Source organism: Capsella rubella, unplaced genomic scaffold, assembly GCF_000375325.1.
Source record: "Capsella rubella cultivar Monte Gargano unplaced genomic scaffold, Caprub1_0 scaffold_7, whole genome shotgun sequence".
Lineage (NCBI taxonomy): Eukaryota > Viridiplantae > Streptophyta > Magnoliopsida > Brassicales > Brassicaceae > Capsella > Capsella rubella.
The window spans coordinates 392,222-410,852 of NW_006238917.1; the positions used below are offsets into that span (position 1 = coordinate 392,222).

Below are 18,631 nucleotides of genomic sequence, written 5' to 3' on the forward strand. Positions count from 1 at the left end.
TTTGCCATGTTCTCTCAGTTATTTCATGTATAATGAAGTTATCCGATAGCTCATGTAATAATAGTTACAAGTAATATTTTTATATATTTACTGTAGCATTAAGATAAGATAACTACACATGCGACGAATCAATCAATGGAATCGTTGGTGATTTGGAGATCAACACAGAACGTATCCTGCGGGATTCTGTTTATGTTCACAAATTGTTTTTTATTTTTATTTTATAACATTATCCTGACTCTTTGTGTACGTCTACCAAAATATATCTGACTAATTTAATTTGTAACTAAGATTACAGTTATGGAAAATGGGGTTTTTTTTTTTTCTATTGTTGTTGAAAATAGAGTTACCTTCTTCGTTTTAGTTAATTGTTTTGTTGTATATGATGAATCTCTGCGGTAACTCATAAAAAATATTGAACTCTTGAGTTTGTAAGTAATGAAATCGTTATTTCTAAAAGAGTCTGCTGCTATACGCCTATCTTTTTTGTAAAAGAGCTATATATCCGATTTCTCATATCTTTTGAAGAATTTTGATCTAAAACTTTGAAAATAGTAATTAAAACTAACACCATTTTTTACTTGGAAATTAGTAGGTGTCCGTCAAGTAACACGTATAGTATATACTTCTTTCTTTTAATGTCATTCGCTTTAGGATATTTTATTTACCGTTCGTTAACCTAAAGGCCCTAAACTACTTAATTAATTAATCTTACACCCATATGAATCTCCGTAATTGTCTCTTAATTAATTTAATTAGTAGCAAACTCACTCTTTATCTCTAGCTCTATAAAAAGCCCTAGTGTGTAGCCTTAAATCACACAACACCAAAAAAAAAAAAGAGGAAAAAAAATGACAAAGTCATTCACTCTCGTCGCTCTCCTATGCATCTGCTTGCTTCTCCATTCTCCAACTGGTTAGTATATATATATATTTTTTAACTTTACATTACAGCATCTCACATATGTTGATATATATACTGTTTTAGTCAAGATAACATAACGATGAAATGATATTGTTGATTAGATAAATTAGTGATTAATTTGGACGTACGTAGGATTGAAAGTAGCGGAGGCGAAGATATGTCAAAGGTACAGCCAAACGTGGTCGGGGAGGTGCACGCAGACGAGCCACTGCGACCGCCAATGTATCAACTGGGAAGACGCTCGCCATGGAGCATGCCATCAGGACAAACGTGGCCGCGCTTGTTTCTGTTATTTCAACTGCAAGAATTAATCCCCAGTTTGTGATTCTCTCTTGCTGTTTTGCATTGTCTTTGGTCTTACGTTTTGTTGTTTCGTCGAAATAATATATAAATATGTTATGGACGATGTGTTGTTGTATTATGATCCATAGGCGTCTCTTGGCGTCATGACTGTTTTAAAATTAATGATCATCCAATAATTGTTTGACTTTTATATTCATTAGAGAAAACTCCAATAATCAACGGTGCGACTAGCTCACCCGCATATATCACAACTCGAATTCAATTGGTTTAGAGTGTGTACGTTTGAGATCAGGGTTTCCATCTTTGATGTCGAGAAGATCGAGAATGAGTACACGGGACGTAATATTTCGAGGAAAGTAGTTCTGAAGCTGAATTATTGCTACGACATCAGACTTGTGATATGTCTGTCTTTCTCCGTTTAATTAATAGTATTTTATAAGGGATGCAGCAGGTCTTACACTTAAAAGTAATCTTTTATAACAAAATACGTACGATACTTAATATTTTAAATATACAGTATGTGTGTTCACAAAACATGAATTATAAAGACAGATTATACTTATTTATTTACGTTTAAATCTGATTATTAATTGTCCATTTATACATCATGACACATTTTGATTATGAGTAACATGCATCGCAAATATATATGGTAAACAGTACATCCCAAAGATAAGCTAAACAGTACGAGGAATAATTCTAAACATGATTCATAGGACCTAAATATCATCATTTTAGAATAAAGAGTTATTTTGTCTCTCTCCAATGTCAAGAGCAAGTAATATGTCTGGACAAACCATCAGTGTGTAATCATAATAATATACATACTCCTTGATCTGTCTGCTTCACACCTTCCGTCTCTTCTCTGTTTAGTATTTCCTTCCAACCTCCGACTCTTTTCAGGAAGCCACAATGAGTACTGAAACCTCTTAACAGTAGCTACTTCCATATTATTCTGCAAAATGCACACTACAAGAATTCAATGGAACCAAGAAACGGAGAACCGAAACAGGGTAAAGTTGCGTCTTTGCTCTCTGCTCTCTTTCAGCTTCTTCTTTGGTTCATCTAGGACTCATATCATTTGCTTTCTAAGCTTCTCCATCTCTGGTTCACAGTGTGGTCTTACTAATTTTGCTTGTAAGTTGTTACTGTAAGAGGTTTACATCCTGCAACTCCATTCACAAAAAGATTTAACTCTTTCTTCAGCGATCCGATATGGCTTGATACCTCTTTATGATCACCGATCTGGATTCTGGACAACTCTAGCTGCATTGTTCTTTAACCAGACAGACTTCAACCACTCAATAGACAATGAATTCTTGTATAGTAGTTAGCTAACTAAACCCTTTGATCTGTACAAGCAAATCGTCTAATACTTCATATATCTGATAAGCCTTGCCGTGAGTTTTATCCTTGGACAAAAATATGTGAACCTCGTTATCAATCAAAATCCAACTACGTCCGGGTTCTTTCACCACACCTTCAAACTTCATTCTTTCTCTTACCTTCTTCGCTTCACTCCACATACCCTCCGACGCGTAAATATTAGAAAGCAAAGTGAACGATCCACTATCCTTTGGATCAGACAAAATAGCCATTTCAGCAGCCTGTTCAGCTAACTCGACGTTGCCAGCCTTTGAGCATCCACTCAGTAAACTCCTCCATACTATAGCAGCTGGTTTTGTTGGCATTTTCTCAATTAACTCCCTTGCTTCGTTCAATCTTCCAGCACGGCCTAAAAGAGATACCATACAAACATAGTGTTCAGTTTCTGGTTCAATTCCAAATCGAAGCATTAACTCAAATTGCTTAAGACCATCTTCTACAAGACCAGCATGGCTACACGCTGATAAAACTCCCACAAAGGTGATATAGTTAGGCTCTATTCCCGCACTCATCATTCTTTCAAGCATCTGAAGAGCTTTGCTGCCTTCTCCATGATTCGCATAAGACGAGATAACAGAATTCCAACAAACCACATCTCTTGAAGCTGCTGAATCAAAAGCCTTATAAGCATCTTCAGGACTACCACATTTGGCATACATATCTACTAGAGCATTTGTAATATACGGATTACATTCCAAGCCTCTTTTCAGAAGCTGGCAATGGAACTCTTGACCCAACTGAAGACTTGCTAGGTTGCCAGCTGCAGTAACCATGTCGGCAAAAGTAAATTCATCGGGCATTTCTCTTGATAACTGTAATTCCAAAAACAGATTGAGCGCTTCTTCGTTCTCTGATTGTTGAATATAACCTGAAAACATTGAATTCCAGATAACAAGATCCTTCTCTTTCATTTCATCAAACACAAGCCTAGAATCCTTGAGACAATAGCAATTTGAGTAAACATCAATCAAAGCGCTTCCAGCAAATATATCTAAGTTTACCCCATATTTGAACATCAATACATGGATTTGTTTACTCAGTCCCAAGCTTGTTAAAGAAGCAGATGCACGTAGAAGGCTAACAAAAGTCAATAGGCTAGGTCGAATCAGTCTGAACCTCATATTACGAAAGATATTCAATGCTTCATGTAGTTCCCATTGTGTCCCAAGTCTCGAGTAACCTTCAATCATTGCATTAAATAAAACCACATCATCGGAAGCGAAAATATCAAAAACTTTCCTGGAGTCGGTCAAACAATCACATTTCGCATACATGTCAATCAAGCTGTTAGTCACATAACTATCGTTGCCAAGATTTGCTTTGATAGTGTAAGCATGAACATGTCTCCCATATTCCAAAGCTTGAAGTGAGGCACACGATGTAAGTATGCTAGAGCAAGCATACATATCCGGCTTTAAACCAAACTTTGACATAATGGTAAACAATTCCATGGATTCTTTATGAAGAGAGTTTTGCTTATAACCAGACAGCAATGTGGTCCATGAAATGACATTTTTATTCGGCATTCCATCGAAAAGCTTACGAGCAGCTGTAACTCTGCCACACTTCACATAAGAATCTATAAGCACATTCATCAGTGAGACATCCATCTCATGTCCAAATCTTAAGATGTGTGCATGAATCTGCTTCCCGCCTTCAAGAAACGGAAGTATTGAACATGCACTTAGAACCGTCGAAAGGATGTAACCATCTGGAACAACATTGCCTTCCATTAGTTGGTAGAACAGCTGCAACGAAACGTAGCTTCTTCCCATTTTTACACACCCACTGATCATTGTCGTCCAAGTCACTGTAGATTTCTCTGGCAAAGCATCAAATATAAGCTTTGCGTAATGGATATTACCTACCTTCAGATAAAAATCAATCAACAAGGTGCCAACATAAACATCCTTATCAAACCCACTCTTGACAAGAAAACTTTGCAATTGAAAAACCATCAAACGACCACTACCATCTAATCCTGAGCAAGCTTGGATAAAACTCGACAAAATATATTCGTTGGGACTGTTTTCCCTAGTTCTCCAAAACTCTAAGAAAACCACCAAGGACTCCTCATAAATACCATGATGGTTGCAAGCTGAAACCATGGTAGACCAAGTAACCAAGTTTCTGTCAGACATTCTCTCAAACACCTTACGTGCATAAACCATACCACCAGATTTCGAATACAAATTCATCAGAATATTGCCAAGATACGTATCTGACTCAAGGCCCGAGACAATAACTTGACCGTGAACTACATTCTGATAGAGCAAAGGATCATCGGACGCATGCAGCTGCAAACGACGAGCAAAATCGCGCCTCCCCCGGATTCCTATCGTAGAAGGAAAGTCTACGTTAACAAATTCCAAGAGACCAGAGGCAGAAGAATACGAAGAAGAGTAGAGACGTATAGTTCCTTGCAATTTACGCCAACTCCCATAGTTTCTCATCATACTGAGACTGAAAGAGACGAAAAAGAAGAGCGCGTGCTGCCGCGTAGATCATTAAGAAACATGCTGCCGTTTTTTGTTATATGCGAAGAAAGGATGGTGGATCAGATAAATAAAAAACGGCAGACAGTTATATCACCAAACAGGCAAACATAAAAACGACAGAAATCAGATAAATAAAGAAGATAAATCAGATAAATCAGTTATATCCTTGATTCCTAATAACTAAAACAAAAAATGTTCATAAAAAATACGTTATTGTTGCTGAATACATTTGATAACTTTATATGTTGTACTATCGTGTAGTTGGGATAATTATTTATGTTCAGTATTTTATTTTTCAAAAAAACCCTCATATTTCCAGCTAATTACACTCTTACTCTCATGATTTAAATAAACAATTAGCTAACGTATTCGCTACTAATCTATACATCTCTTCTCGTTCACATCTCCGTGACTCTATATAAACCCTAGTCCTGTTAACCTTTATATCAAACCACTTGACCACACTAATTAAACATAAAGCGAGTAGGAATAAAATGGCTAAGTCATGCACTCTCGTTGCTCTCCTCTGCCTCTATTTCCTCCTCCTTTCTTCAACTAGTCAGTGATTTTTCCATATACAATAGTCTACTGTAAAATTAATTAGTTATAAAGATTTGGTAATTATAAAGTTGACTAACTTGTGGATGCTTAAATTTAACGCAGATTTGAAGGGGGTGGAAGCAGCAGGGGTATGTCAAAGGTATAGCGGTTCGTGGACGGGAATTTGCATGTCCACAAGCAACTGTAATACCCAATGCATTGAAAGAGAATCCGCTAAATATGGAGCTTGCCACTTTGATGGCAATGGTTCTGCTTGTTTCTGTTATTTCGATTGCTAGACAAGATACATATATAACCCGTATGCGTTGTATCCCTTCCCTTCCCTCTCCCCTTGGTTTCGTATCGTTGTTTTGTGTTTTTCTTTTACGTTTCCTTGCGAATAATACACACTGCGATGTGTAACAGCTGTATCGTTATAGGTTGGGCATTTTGTGTTCGGTTTATGCTACATGACCACATGAGTGTTATTGAACTATCTAATGATCCATAACATGATATTTTTATATGCAGTAACATTAACATATACAGAATATCTTTCACGTTAATAACATACAATATATGGCTTAAGGCCGAGTAATACACAATAACGACACTAATTATATAACACAAATCATTAAATTACAGTTTTTATTATTTGTGTGTGTGTTTTGTAGAGGCAAAAAGCAGCCATTTTATTTTTATAAAAGGAAAGGAAGAACTGTGTAAGATTTTACAAAGAAGACAAGAAAAATTAACATATATCAGATACCTCATGCGGAAGACGAAGTACTGAATCATTTTAAAGAAACAAAAAAACATATCTAAAAATTACCAATTTACGTTTTGCACTTTGAGTTTGGCTGGATGATTGGTTTTATTGTTGTTTATGCATAGTATATATAAGTGAAAACAGATCATCTCTTTGTCCTCATATTAATCTATACTATATATATATATCATCACTTTGCCGTCGTATTAATCCATAGTTCCATACTATGCATATATATAGTTAACTCTTTTGAATTGTAGATTCGTGGAGTTATATCTTCAACGTGATTTGATGCCGATGTGATTTTTGAGACTAAACAAATATATGCCTTCGAATAGGGCGAATTATATGATTCAGGAATTTTTTAAAAAAAAAACAATTAGTCGAAATAGTGAAGGGATCGTTCGATCCTAAGGGCAACATTATCAAGGGGAACTTAGACCTAAGATTTACATAGGTTTTCCTATGTAAATCTTAAGTCTAAGATCCTGTTGATAATGATGGTATAAGAAGATCACTCCTATATTAGTTAAGTCAAAAATCCAGCTAGTTGACTAAACATTATTGGGTAGATAACTGCCAGTTATATGGTGTTCTGTGAGTAATATAGATGCTGCATGCTAACTTAATTAAACTGACCAATTAATAAGACTAACCCCAAGAAGTTGGACCACAAAACATATGCATAGTATATATATTGGTTTCTCAGTTGATTAAGCAAATAGACGTACGATATATATATATATATAATATATGATAACTAATTAAGAAGATAAACTCTATGCATGTGAACAGTTAAGAACTTGGTGCGTAAAAAAATTGGAAGAAAATCACTGGGTGATTCGGCCAGCAACATACATCGGATTATGCGGGATTTTGTTGACGTTTAGAATTTCCAAGTAGTTAACTTTTCAAGGATGATAGGATATGAACTTAAACACATATGATCAAATGTATAAATTATTGAGAAATTGTAGCACTATATGTAGTGTAATTTTTGTTTGTTTGTCATCGTAGTTTACCAGCTACAGTATTAAGTTACAATATTGTTCCATCATGGGCTTAAAAATGAATTTATTCACGAGTTTTTGTTATTGGGCTTAGAAACAAGTTCTTCTCGAGTTTTTCTTAATGGGCTTGAGTAACGTTATAAGGTTTTAAAATATAGTGGCCCAGTAAACATTAACCTTAAACTTGGGAAACCCTAATATAAGAGCAAACCCTAGTGTTCACTCCCTCGGCCTCATCTTTTTATCAAACTATTCGCCGTTCGCTCCTCCGTCGTCGTCGAAGTCGAAGTCGAGGTCATCATGGTACGTCTCTCTCTCTGATCTTCTAACCTCTCTGTCCGTCTCCGTGTTTTCTCTTCTCTTTTGTCTTAATCGTTATTTCCGTTTTCTGGTTACAGGCGCCCAAGAAGGATAAGGTTCCGCCGCCATCATCGAAGCCGGCGAAATCCGGAGGTGGAAAGCAGAAGAAGAAGGTTCGTTTCTCGAGTGATTGATCTATCTTACGAATATAATTTAGTTTTTACTGGAAATGTTCAAAAGATCTGATTTAATGGAACCGGATTTTGTGATGTTTAAGTTGAGCTTAAAGGATTTGTTATTATATGGATGTTATTGTTGTTAGTTCGCGTTGTGCTTACAAGGTTGATCTTTTTTGATGGTAACGAAAAAACAGAAGTGGAGCAAGGGAAAGCAAAAGGAGAAGGTGAACAACATGGTGTTGTTTGATCAAGCTACTTATGACAAGCTTCTCACTGAAGCTCCCAAGTTCAAGCTCATCACCCCTTCCATCCTCTCTGACCGTATGAGGGTATATACTTTCATCTACATGTTGTTAATTCATTTTGCCATTTCATATATGAAGTTCATTGTTCGATCCCTGGGCAGTTATTTAAATGTTATGTGCAAGTATCCGGAATCTGTTTGTTTGGGCTTCTACAGAATCAAGTAGTGAATATATGATACTTTGGCTCTAGATAAGATCTTTGTTTCAAGCACTGTTATAGGAAGCTAAACTGTGTTATGTTGGCTGTTCATTAGATGGTTCTTCGCTTCCTCATCTCTAAGACTGCTATAAAGTTTATATTTATGTAGTTATAGTTGTCGATCTTGAGCTTGTCTAGGAACTCAAAACTTATGTTTTTTTTTTGTATGTTCCTCGTTTTTGGGTTTGTCTTATCAAAGAATAATGCTGTTTAACCTTGTGAACAACACAGATAAATGGTTCTCTAGCGAGGAGGGCGATTAGGGAGCTAATGGCCAAAGGTGTGATCAGGATGGTCGCTGCTCACTCGAGCCAGCAGATCTACACTCGTGCCACCAACACCTAAGATGCCTGTTTCTTGATCTTCCTTGGGCTTCATTGTTTTTTCTTACCTCTTGTTTTGATTCGTCAGAAACTCGTTAGAATCTTTGTTTCGTACTCTGTTTTTGAGATATATGGCTATTTAAAACCGCAGTAAGACTTCTAAAATCCAGCCGAACCTGTGCTCCATCCGTTTTTAACATTTTAAGTCATTCTTTCCACAACTCGGTTATGGACCCGATTTTTGTTATGCATCAAAACAAACGATATAAACCGTTGTTCTGCGTTATTGAGATTGGAATTAGTTGATGACAAAAAACAAAAAAAAAAGATTGGAATTAGTTTGAAATAAGTCACCTAAACTAAAAGTGCTTGCTTAGGATTTGATTTGGATTACTGTTGTAGAAGAATCCACAAATTTCTTCGAAATGAAATCTTCTTTGAAATGAAGAATGCTATACAATCCGCAATCAATAAATTATAAATGGTAAAGAAGGCATTTTACAACTTATAACCAAACTACCATATCAATTAGGAATCATCACTCAATACATATAAACGCTATAAATGTGATAGGTCAATCAAATGAATATCATAAAAGAAATAACGCCCATGTGACAAGTTTCAAATACTTTTACTAATACTAATTTTGTTTTGTAACCAAAGAATTGTAGTGTTTATAGTTTTGCGAATTGGACATACGCTTGGTCTTAATTTAGTAGATTTATTGAAATAATTTCCCGACAAATAGCATCATCCATGGCGTGAGATGGGCCCGTCCTTGTATCTCTCGTCTTCTCCCCCGTTAATCTAAAAGGAGACATCTTTTCAAACTATTTTGGCTATTGCTAATCTGATCAAAATTTTCCTGTAATGCTTACAAATTACAATTTGCAAAACATCGCCGTCGTTCACATGAAACTTCCCTTAGGACATTTATTGCACTATATCTGAAGCATAGCCGTTGGTATATAGATTTATATGCTTTTTTATTTTCTAAATGTAAACCGTTGATATTAGAATTGATGTCATATTCAAAATAATATGATTTGGTAAAAGTAAATTACGATATTTTGGTGTTGGCTTTTACAACTAGATATATATTTTTTAGTCTCTCCAGCTTCGAGGCAGTGTTTTGGTAGTATGTGTAAATGACTAAATGTGTTACTACGACGTGTACGGACTATATATAGCACACACCTCTATGCTGGGCCAATAAGATTTAAAATGGGCCTGGGTCCACATGCAAGCAGACAAAAGATATCGATGTGTCCTTTATGATTGAATGATACAATAGACTAATAGAGTATGGGGGAGAAACCAGAGTCGTCCATTTTGGTTTAGTGACAGTCTTTGTCAGACGCCTATGCCTTTGTTGCTAACAATTTCACATGATCTCTCTCTCTCTCGTGAAGATATTTAATTATTTTTACTCGTAACCGTTATTTACGAGTAAGATCAATCGCATATTACAAGTTTGATTGAATATACAGTACATACTAATTATTATTGTTTCTTGCTTTGAAAAAAAAACACAACAATTATATCATTGGGGAAACTGTAATTTCTCCTAGGTTGAACAGAAAAGAGAAGATAAAAAATTAATAGAATAAATATAGGAGAAGAGATTTTTGAAGAGAGAAAAGCAAATTTAGCTCCACACTACACTGATAAGCAATTTTACTTCTTCTCGTGTCTTCTCCCTTCGATTTCAAACGACATTAAGCACAAACCAGAGTAGAAGGACTCTACGTTTCGGTGGGTGAGTTGAGTTCTCTCATCTACTCGATCCTCTCTGTGTCTGTGTGTGTTCTTCTGTCTTTTTAGCATTTTAAAGTATTCACCTTTGGACGATTTTGCTTTCTTTTGTTCAGCTTCCCTTCTTTTCGAAATCTTCTATCTCTCTGTGATTCAATGATCTGAAAATTCTTACAATGGATTAGGATTTCTTTTACCAATCTGTTTCAAACTCATTTATGGTCCAATACTTGTTCGTTTCATGTTTATAAATGAGAATCTTCTACTTTTTCTTGTTTTTGGTAACTCTCTTCCTCTTTTCTATGATTTTGAAAGATTTTGTAACCTGCCTAACTTTATTCCATTGATTTCCTTGAAGATACAGTATCCCTTGCTACTCAAAAGAGTTAGAGGTTTTGTCTTGATTCGATTATTTGAATCGACTTTGTAGTCAAAGCTTCCTACTTTCTGAGAATTTCTTTATTGGATTCACACACAAATTGTAATTTTCTATATTCCCATTTGTGTGTTGTTCAATTTACATATATGCATATATCTCTAGTTTTTCTTACGTGCTTTACGATTCTGTTTTGCCTTATTCCAGTTTAAAAAGATGGATTCTTGCTGCAACTTTGGTTTGGGGACGAACACTGTCATGGCCAAAGACAGTTTCAAGAATGTAGAGAGCAAATTCTTGGGTGAGAAGATCAAAGGAAGCGTCTTGAAACCTTTTTCTTCAGATTTGGCTTCCAAGAAGCTCAGAAATCGAAAAATGAATCCCGGTGTTGCTTACGCCATTGCTACTTCAAAGAATGCTAAAGAGGCTTTGGTAAGTTAACTGATGAGAGTTATCAAAACAACTTATCTTGGGGAACTTGTTTTTATGATTGTCTATATTTGATTGGTTTCATTGTTTATCAGAAAGTACAGCCTTCTATGTTCGAGAGAAGAAGAGCAGATCCAAAAAATGTGGCTGCAATCATTCTAGGAGGAGGCGATGGAGCTAAACTCTTCCCCCTCACGAAGCGAGCAGCAACGCCGGCTGTGAGTGATTAACGGTTTTGAGAAAGATGTTAGTCTTATGTTTTCTGATTCTTGAAACACTACTAATAAACAATATTTGTAGGTTCCTGTGGGTGGATGCTATAGGATGATCGATATCCCGATGAGTAATTGCATTAACAGTTGCATCAACAAGATTTTTGTGCTGACTCAGTTTAACTCAGCTTCCCTCAATCGCCATTTGGCTCGTACTTATTTTGGGAATGGCATAAACTTTGGAGATGGCTTCGTAGAGGTATATATAACAATAAATTCAATAACTTCTCAGTTTTCTGGATTCGATGAAATAAGACAAATGGTAAATTTTATTGAAACAGGTTCTGGCTGCTACACAAACTCCTGGTGAAGCTGGGAAAAAGTGGTTTCAAGGAACAGCAGATGCTGTGAGAAAATTTCTATGGGTGTTTGAGGTATGAATAACTTATGATTATCACTAAATATATCAGACATTAAGGCGGTTCCTTTATGATTCTTGAAAATGGTCTGAATCTCCTGATGCTTGTTATTATAGGATGCTAAGAATAGGAACATTGAGAATATCATCATCCTGTCTGGAGATCATCTATATAGAATGAATTATATGGACTTTGTTCAGGTAATTTAGTTATAAACACATTCCTCTTAATAATTTTAAGATAGTTTCGCTAAATAATTCTAAACACTATGCATTGGACAGTACCATGTCGATAGTAAAGCGGATATTACTCTTTCATGCGCGCCAGTAGATGAGAGGTTAGTTTCTTTAGCATTATGATGTGGCTTTATATGATCTTGGTTTCAAGTTTTTTAACCATTTTAACTTGATTATAAATCCTGTTTTTGTAATTTCAGCCGTGCATCGGATTATGGACTAGTGAATATTGATGGAAGTGGGCGAGTAGTCCATTTCTCTGAGAAACCAACTGGCATCGATCTGAAATCAATGGTACAGTTTACTTTACTTTGCTAAAACTTAAAAATTACAGATTATTAATAAAAATAAATGTTTTTTTTTTTCTGTTGTTTTTAATGGTTATAATGTGAATGCAGCAAACTGATACTACTATGCTTGGATTTTCTCATCAAGAAGCTGCAAAATCTCCATACATTGCATCAATGGGAGTTTATTGTTTCAAAACTGAAGCTTTACTAAAGCTTCTGACATGGCGGTATCCAAGTTCCAATGACTTTGGATCTGAGATTATTCCTGCAGCTATAAGAGATCACAATGTTCAAGTTAAAGAAATTTGCTCTTTCTTTTATAAGAATATCATGAGTTTTATCCCAAACGACTGAGTCATATTGTCTTCTATAGGGATACATCTACAGAGACTACTGGGAAGATATCGGAACTATAAAGAGTTTCTATGAAGCTAATCTTGCTCTTGTCGAGGAGGTTAGTGTGATAAATACTCAAGAAATGTATCTAACTTTTGATCCAATCTCCCAACTATTGTTCTTGTTTTATGCAGCATCCCAAGTTTGAGTTTTACGATCAAACTACGCCTTTCTACACTTCTCCTCGGTTTTTACCACCCACCAAAACTGAGAAATGCCGCGTAAATATCTGTACCTTTACGTGGAAATCCTCTTATAAATCTCGAGTCTTATTTCACTAATTGGTATGATCCTCTTGATGGTATTTGCAGATTGTAAATTCGATAATCTCGCACGGATGTTTCTTGGGAGAGTGCAGCGTCCAACGTTCCATCATTGGTGAAAGGTCACGTCTTGAGTATGGTGTTGAGCTTCAGGTGTGAATCCTCCTCAATCCTTAAAGGACCGAACTCTAAGGACATTGTTGGGTTGAAAAACTGAGTATGGTTTTTGTATCTTTTTGCAGGATACTCTAATGTTAGGAGCGGATAGTTACCAAACCGAATCTGAGATTGCGTCTCTGCTAGCTGAAGGAAATGTGCCAATTGGCATTGGCCAAGATACAAAGATCAGGTAACAATACCGTAAAAGTCTCAAAACATAAATGATCCGAGTTTGACTCTTAAACCCTGATGTTATTTTTGATTACATTAAAGGAAATGCATCATTGACAAGAACGCAAAGATTGGTAAAAACGTGATGATCTTGAACAAAGATGTATGCCTTCTTGCCCCATTCTTGATTCTTTTTGTGTTTTTTTTTTCTTTCTTTTAAGATCAGTGAAGATCAAGACTCTTTTGAGAGATATTCATTCAACATTCTTAATTTTAATGGTTTTAATTGTTGTGTATATCAGGATGTTAAAGAAGCTGATAGGCCAGAGGAAGGATTCTACATTCGATCTGGGATCACTGTGGTCGTCGAAAAGGCCACCATTAAAGACGGGACTATCATATGAAGGAAACAATCTTAAGACCGCTGTATAGCGTGAGAAAGAAAGACCGTTGTGATTTTGTCATGTAAATTAGAATCTTTTAGAAGCAAAAAGAAAGAAAGTTTAAGCTTTACAATAAGAGTGATCCCTCTTTGATAAGTCTCTTTACATATCAGAAATAAATAAAGCTATCCATTTTTTCTTCTTTTTTTTGTCAATCAGTAAAGCTATCTATCTAATAAGTAAAAATCAATCATATGGCAATTTCTTAATGAAGGGTTTATATTAACTTTTGACAAAATATTCGGGGTTAAGGCGACATTTATTAGTTACATTTGTTTAAGGGTTAAATTGAAATTAACAAAAGGATGGGGTCAGATTAAATAGAATAGCTTTTACCGGTGTATAGTTTCGTAAATATGGAAAGCAAAGAGAAAAGGAAACAATTAAAAGATTAAAAGAACTATAACGAAAATAAAACGCGGATGAATCTTTCTTCTTCATCATTCTTCCTCTTCTTCTTAATTTGGTGTTGCGTCTTTGGTCAGATCTGCTCCTTTTTTGGGTCACCAAAGCCATCATTACTCTCACCTTCCGTAAGTGCTTCGATCTTTTGATTTCTCAGGAAGTTTCTAATCAATGATCTGCGAATCTTTCCCTGTTTAGATCGATTCTCAAGGGTTAATTTGTTGTTGTTGTTGTTGTTATGCAACTTTTGTTCTTTGGAATTCGTATCCAGCGATTGAGTTTCCAGATCTGATTTTTAGCATTTTTTGTCTTCTTCTGCTAGTTAAAGGAATCATTTCAGTGGGTTTTGATTCTCCGACGAGATCGGTTAAGCTGATAAACTGTTGTTCTAGATGTTTTAGCTGCAGAGTACGTTTTCTAGGGCTAGTTTTCTTTCTCTACTCTGAGAGGTTGTGTTTAGAGGAGATTTGATGCAGATCTTCGTTTCTAGGGAAGCAATTGTGTAGACTGTAATTAAGGTGCAGATATACTAAAGCTATTCTTCACAACGAACATTCACAGCAAAGTGCTTTCATTATGATTTGTTTCGTTGCTAAGGAAAGAAACGATTGAAGCTGTAATTACCAAGCTGTTTTGTTTATCTTCTAGGTTTTAGATATCACATAAGATGGATGAAAGCGGAGGTGATAGTGGTTCAGTGGCCACACCTGTCCAACAGCGTGCACATGAGGCTTGGAGGATTTATCAACACTATCTTGACAAGACTACACCTCATGCAACCTACAGGTGGATTGGAACTCTTGTTGTCGCTCTTATCTACTGTCTCAGGGTTTACTATATTCAGGGCTTCTACATCATTGCCTATGGTCTTGGAATCTACCTTCTGAATCTGCTTATCGGGTTCTTATCCCCTCTTGTTGATCCTGAGGCCGGCGGGGTCTCTGATGGGCCTACTCTGCCTACCAGAGGTTCTGATGAGTTCAAGCCTTTTATTCGCCGTCTCCCCGAGTTCAAATTCTGGTAATTCCATGTCGACTTGTCTTAAAATGGAATACATTTTTTGTTGATTTTTATTTGAATCTGCCAATTGCCGCGTCAGATTCCTTTCTTGATCTGTTGTGAGATTTAAATCCTTCATTGTCTTTTTCGCGGTGTTGCTGCTGTAGATGGGGTCATGGTTGATGATGATTTTAAATTCTGTGAAATGTTTCAGGATATCTCACATAGCCAGTATTCTTTAACTGATATGCAATTGCCTACATTATCGGTGATGAATGCATGTCTCCATGCACATTACATTCTTTGTCCACTTTAGTGTTTTCTATGTTTGAGGCTCTCACAATTGATTATGGTAGATCTAGAATCACTAACATGTGACCAGTATGCTTTTTCGTCTCAATACATGTTGCATTCTACTCAGTTACAACATCAGATTCTCTGTAATGGTATAATATAGGACGATTTAGTTAAAAAAAGAAAAAAGCATAAGATACCTTGTGTTTTGGCTCATGAAGTTAGCTACTTGCTTATATTGTGGTCGCAGGTATTCCATGACAAAGGCTTTCTGCATAGCTTTCCTGATGACATTCTTTTCGGTGTTTGACGTCCCTGTGTTTTGGCCAATCCTGCTGTGCTATTGGGTCGTTCTGTTTGTTCTCACCATGAGACGCCAGATCGCCCACATGATCAAATACAAGTACATTCCTTTCAGCTTAGGCAAACAGGTAAATAACTTTGAACTGATTGCGGTTTTGAAATGCAAATTAATTCCTCCATTCGTCTTACTCATGCATGTAACATTTTGCAATCGAAAATTTTATTGCTACTTCAACGTATCCCACATTGATATCGGTCGATACAAGATGCTTCAATAATATGCTACTTCCACAAAAGTCTCTATATCTTGGTATTAATTGTTGGTTTGGTGTGGCAGAAATATGGTGGACGGAGCAGCAGCAGCAGCAGCGGCTCACGTGCGGATTGATCTGACCAGTTTGCTGACCATTAGCCACTTTTTTTTTTTGTCTTTGCAAAAAAGGAAAATACAAATGTTAAAGAAAATCATTTTGGACAAATTTTTAAACTATTCAGCTATAAGGAAGAATTAGAGGCAGGAAAAAAGAAACAGGATGGAAATTAAATTTGTTTTAGCTCCGAGGAAATTTAGTCGTGTTAGTTTACCATGTTGTAACTGAGTAGAATGCAACATGTATTGCAATACTATATGATTTGTTGCTTAGGCCCTGAAGTGGACAACTCCTTGGCCTATACCGCTCGCTTCTAAAATCCGTGATTATTGGAACCGTGTTGGACTAAAAATCGCATAACTTACGAAGTTTGTTGGCTGTTATAATATTAACGAGACTAATTGTGTACAAGATGATATATCATTTGTGTGTCCAGCCATACTAAAGATAGATTTCTAATTATTAAACCGGTTTTAAAGCAGTACATTCAAAATAAACCACGCTTTGGTTTGATTAACCGGAGAAACAGACAGGTTACTAGCGAATGATTTAAGAATTAAGACCCACAGTTTTTGCTGTTTAGAGACATGTAGTGATGGTAGTTAAAGCACTAATAAGCATTAGACATACTGGTTGAGGATTTCATCAACAGTAGTGTATTTGACATCAGGGTAAAGCTCAGAAGCTTCTACTCCAAAAGAAGGTTCGATTTCAAAGCTTGTATGTCCTCCTTTCACGAAAACGCCGTGACAAAGGGATAGCATCACGTTTAGCGGAGGCGAAGCCTCTGCAAAGCAAAAACAAAAAAAAAGAAGAAAAACACTAAACCCATCAATGGACATACATAGCTAAACAAAATTGAAAGAAGAAGAAGAAAGGTATTGGATCAAAACCTATGATCTGTTTGAGGATTTGTTCTTCGGGAACGTAGATTCTTTCAAGTGTTTTGCCAATCTTGCTCTCCCAAAGCGAGACAAGATCGTTGAATGAGTAGGTGTTCATTGGTGGTCTAACATATAAGATCTTGTTCAAGGTTCTTGGATCATCTACGGCATTGATTGTGTAAGTCCCGATGTCTTCTTCCTTGTTGAACACAGCTTCAAAATATCACCAGCAATCAAAAGACAAGAAGGGAGGAACTAGAACGATGGATGATCTTTAATTATCCCGTGGAGCAGAAGGTGGATAAAAAAAAAGTGGTCTCTTACCTTTGGGGTTTCCATCACCTAAAACGATGACCTTATTCCGTGGAGCAGAAGTAGCCCCGGGCTGTGCTAGAGTTGGGAGGAAGTAGCCAGCGAAGAAGTTGCATGAGACATAAGTGTACGGGATTCCTTCGGCCTCAATTGTTCGCCGAAGTTTTGCCTTTGTAGCATAGGCTGACTTGGCAGGTTCCACAGTGTAAACACGGTCTACATCATTTCCAAACTCCGAGGGAAAGAATCTCTGGTAAGAGAGATAAGAAGAATTGGATTGGTGGATGCAATATCAGAGTCTAAATTTGGAAAACATCCAAATTCACTGGTTCTAAAAGGCACACACGAAGAGACCAAAACCAATGCATTGGTCTCAGAAGCAAAAACATAGTGTCGATATTTGGTGAAATGAAACCGTTGTTCCACCAATACAGGACATAACAAATTCATGAAGTGTTCCAAATGTCAAAGTTCAATCCTATGAGACAAGAATTATACATACTTTGAAGAAGAGAGAGAGAGAGAGAGAGAGGAGTATTAGGTAGTTACCTTAACGTTACCGGCTTCTTTAATGGCAGAGATGATCTTGTACTGATGTCCCAAGAGGGAGTGTCCAACCGTAGAGATCACCACATCTGCTTGCTTGATCGAATTAACGAGACTCGTATGATCGTCAAGATCTCCCTATCCAGTTTCATTACAAACATAATCAGCAAATCATTAAATCATGAATGAGAAAGCAAGCAAATCATAAAAAGCGTTAACAAGTATACGAACGAGGAGAAACTGAACGCCGAGATTCTTGAAATTTTCGATGGTGATCGCTCGTGAAGGGCTGGTGAGCGTCGAGTTTCGAACGAGGACTAGGGTTGGGTGGCCAGCTCTCGCGCTCGCTTCCACTATATATTTCCCGATGTAACCCGTTCCTCCGATGAACAAGATTTTGCTTTTACTCCCCATTTTTATTTTAGGTTAATACAAACTCAGATTTCGCCGGAGAAAGAAAGGAGCGGAGACACTAGCAACCTCGGTGGCGCGTAACAACGGAATGATTCAGAGATTGATCCCAAATTTGCGGACTTTGTTTTACTTCAATTTCCTTTTTAAGGTTTTATGACAATTGTGTAGTTTGTAATTGAGAGAACAGAGGCTTTTTGTAATTGACAATCAATAATACC

General features: G+C 36.5%; 5 protein-coding genes and 2 long non-coding RNA genes across 8 annotated transcripts; 5 read left to right on the forward strand and 2 right to left on the reverse strand.

Annotated features, from left to right (window-relative positions):
* The first annotated feature begins 827 nt into the window (after nt 1-827).
* Nucleotides 828-1,417, forward strand: LOC111829690. The gene is made up of 2 exons (XR_002833053.1): nt 828-915; nt 1,057-1,417. It is a non-coding gene; the product is annotated as an uncharacterized LOC111829690 (long non-coding RNA).
* A 400-nt stretch (nt 1,418-1,817) lies between these two features.
* Nucleotides 1,818-5,096, reverse strand: LOC17878678 (pentatricopeptide repeat-containing protein At4g39530). Its single transcript, XM_006285052.2, has one exon. The coding sequence runs from the start codon at nt 5,067-5,069 to the stop codon at nt 2,562-2,564; it is 2,508 nt and encodes an 835-aa protein (XP_006285114.1). The 5' UTR covers nt 5,070-5,096; the 3' UTR covers nt 1,818-2,561.
* A 477-nt stretch (nt 5,097-5,573) lies between these two features.
* On the forward strand, nt 5,574-6,147 carry LOC17877622. The gene is made up of 2 exons (XR_002833078.1): nt 5,574-5,669; nt 5,775-6,147. It is a non-coding gene; the product is annotated as an uncharacterized LOC17877622 (long non-coding RNA).
* Nucleotides 6,148-7,628: 1,481 nt separating this feature from the next.
* On the forward strand, nt 7,629-8,920 carry LOC17878966 (40S ribosomal protein S25-4). The gene is made up of 4 exons (XM_006284743.2): nt 7,629-7,733; nt 7,829-7,903; nt 8,104-8,238; nt 8,645-8,920. Exons 1-4 carry the CDS (start codon nt 7,731-7,733, stop codon nt 8,756-8,758), a joined length of 327 nt encoding a protein of 108 aa, XP_006284805.1. The 5' UTR covers nt 7,629-7,730; the 3' UTR covers nt 8,759-8,920.
* A 1,386-nt stretch (nt 8,921-10,306) lies between these two features.
* On the forward strand, nt 10,307-13,846 carry LOC17877708 (glucose-1-phosphate adenylyltransferase large subunit 3, chloroplastic). The gene is made up of 15 exons (XM_006282445.2): nt 10,307-10,495; nt 11,075-11,299; nt 11,392-11,514; nt 11,597-11,767; nt 11,850-11,942; nt 12,044-12,127; nt 12,209-12,264; nt 12,364-12,457; nt 12,562-12,747; nt 12,827-12,907; nt 12,984-13,070; nt 13,161-13,265; nt 13,355-13,461; nt 13,545-13,605; nt 13,745-13,846. The coding sequence occupies exons 2-15, from the start codon at nt 11,084-11,086 to the stop codon at nt 13,844-13,846; spliced, it is 1,566 nt and encodes a 521-aa protein (XP_006282507.1). The 5' UTR covers nt 10,307-10,495; nt 11,075-11,083.
* Nucleotides 13,847-14,307: 461 nt separating this feature from the next.
* On the forward strand, nt 14,308-16,513 carry LOC17880606 (protein RER1A). Of its 2 annotated transcripts, none has more exons than XM_006284510.2 (4): nt 14,308-14,418; nt 14,939-15,310; nt 15,834-16,014; nt 16,224-16,513. In XM_006284510.2, exons 2-4 carry the CDS (start codon nt 14,958-14,960, stop codon nt 16,272-16,274), a joined length of 585 nt encoding a protein of 194 aa, XP_006284572.1. In that variant the 5' UTR covers nt 14,308-14,418; nt 14,939-14,957; the 3' UTR covers nt 16,275-16,513. The 2 variants fall into 2 exon arrangements, with proteins under 2 accessions (XP_006284572.1, XP_023634706.1); XM_023778938.1 differs by lacking the exon at nt 14,308-14,418 and adding an exon at nt 14,476-14,808.
* A 183-nt stretch (nt 16,514-16,696) lies between these two features.
* LOC17878975 (isoflavone reductase homolog PCBER1) lies at nt 16,697-18,566 on the reverse strand. Its single transcript, XM_006282617.2, has 5 exons — nt 18,231-18,566; nt 18,003-18,137; nt 17,466-17,703; nt 17,151-17,354; nt 16,697-17,044 (listed from the first exon to the last, which is right to left on the reverse strand). The coding sequence occupies exons 1-5, from the start codon at nt 18,411-18,413 to the stop codon at nt 16,878-16,880; spliced, it is 927 nt and encodes a 308-aa protein (XP_006282679.1). The 5' UTR covers nt 18,414-18,566; the 3' UTR covers nt 16,697-16,877.
* Between the last annotated feature and the right edge of the window lie 65 nt (nt 18,567-18,631).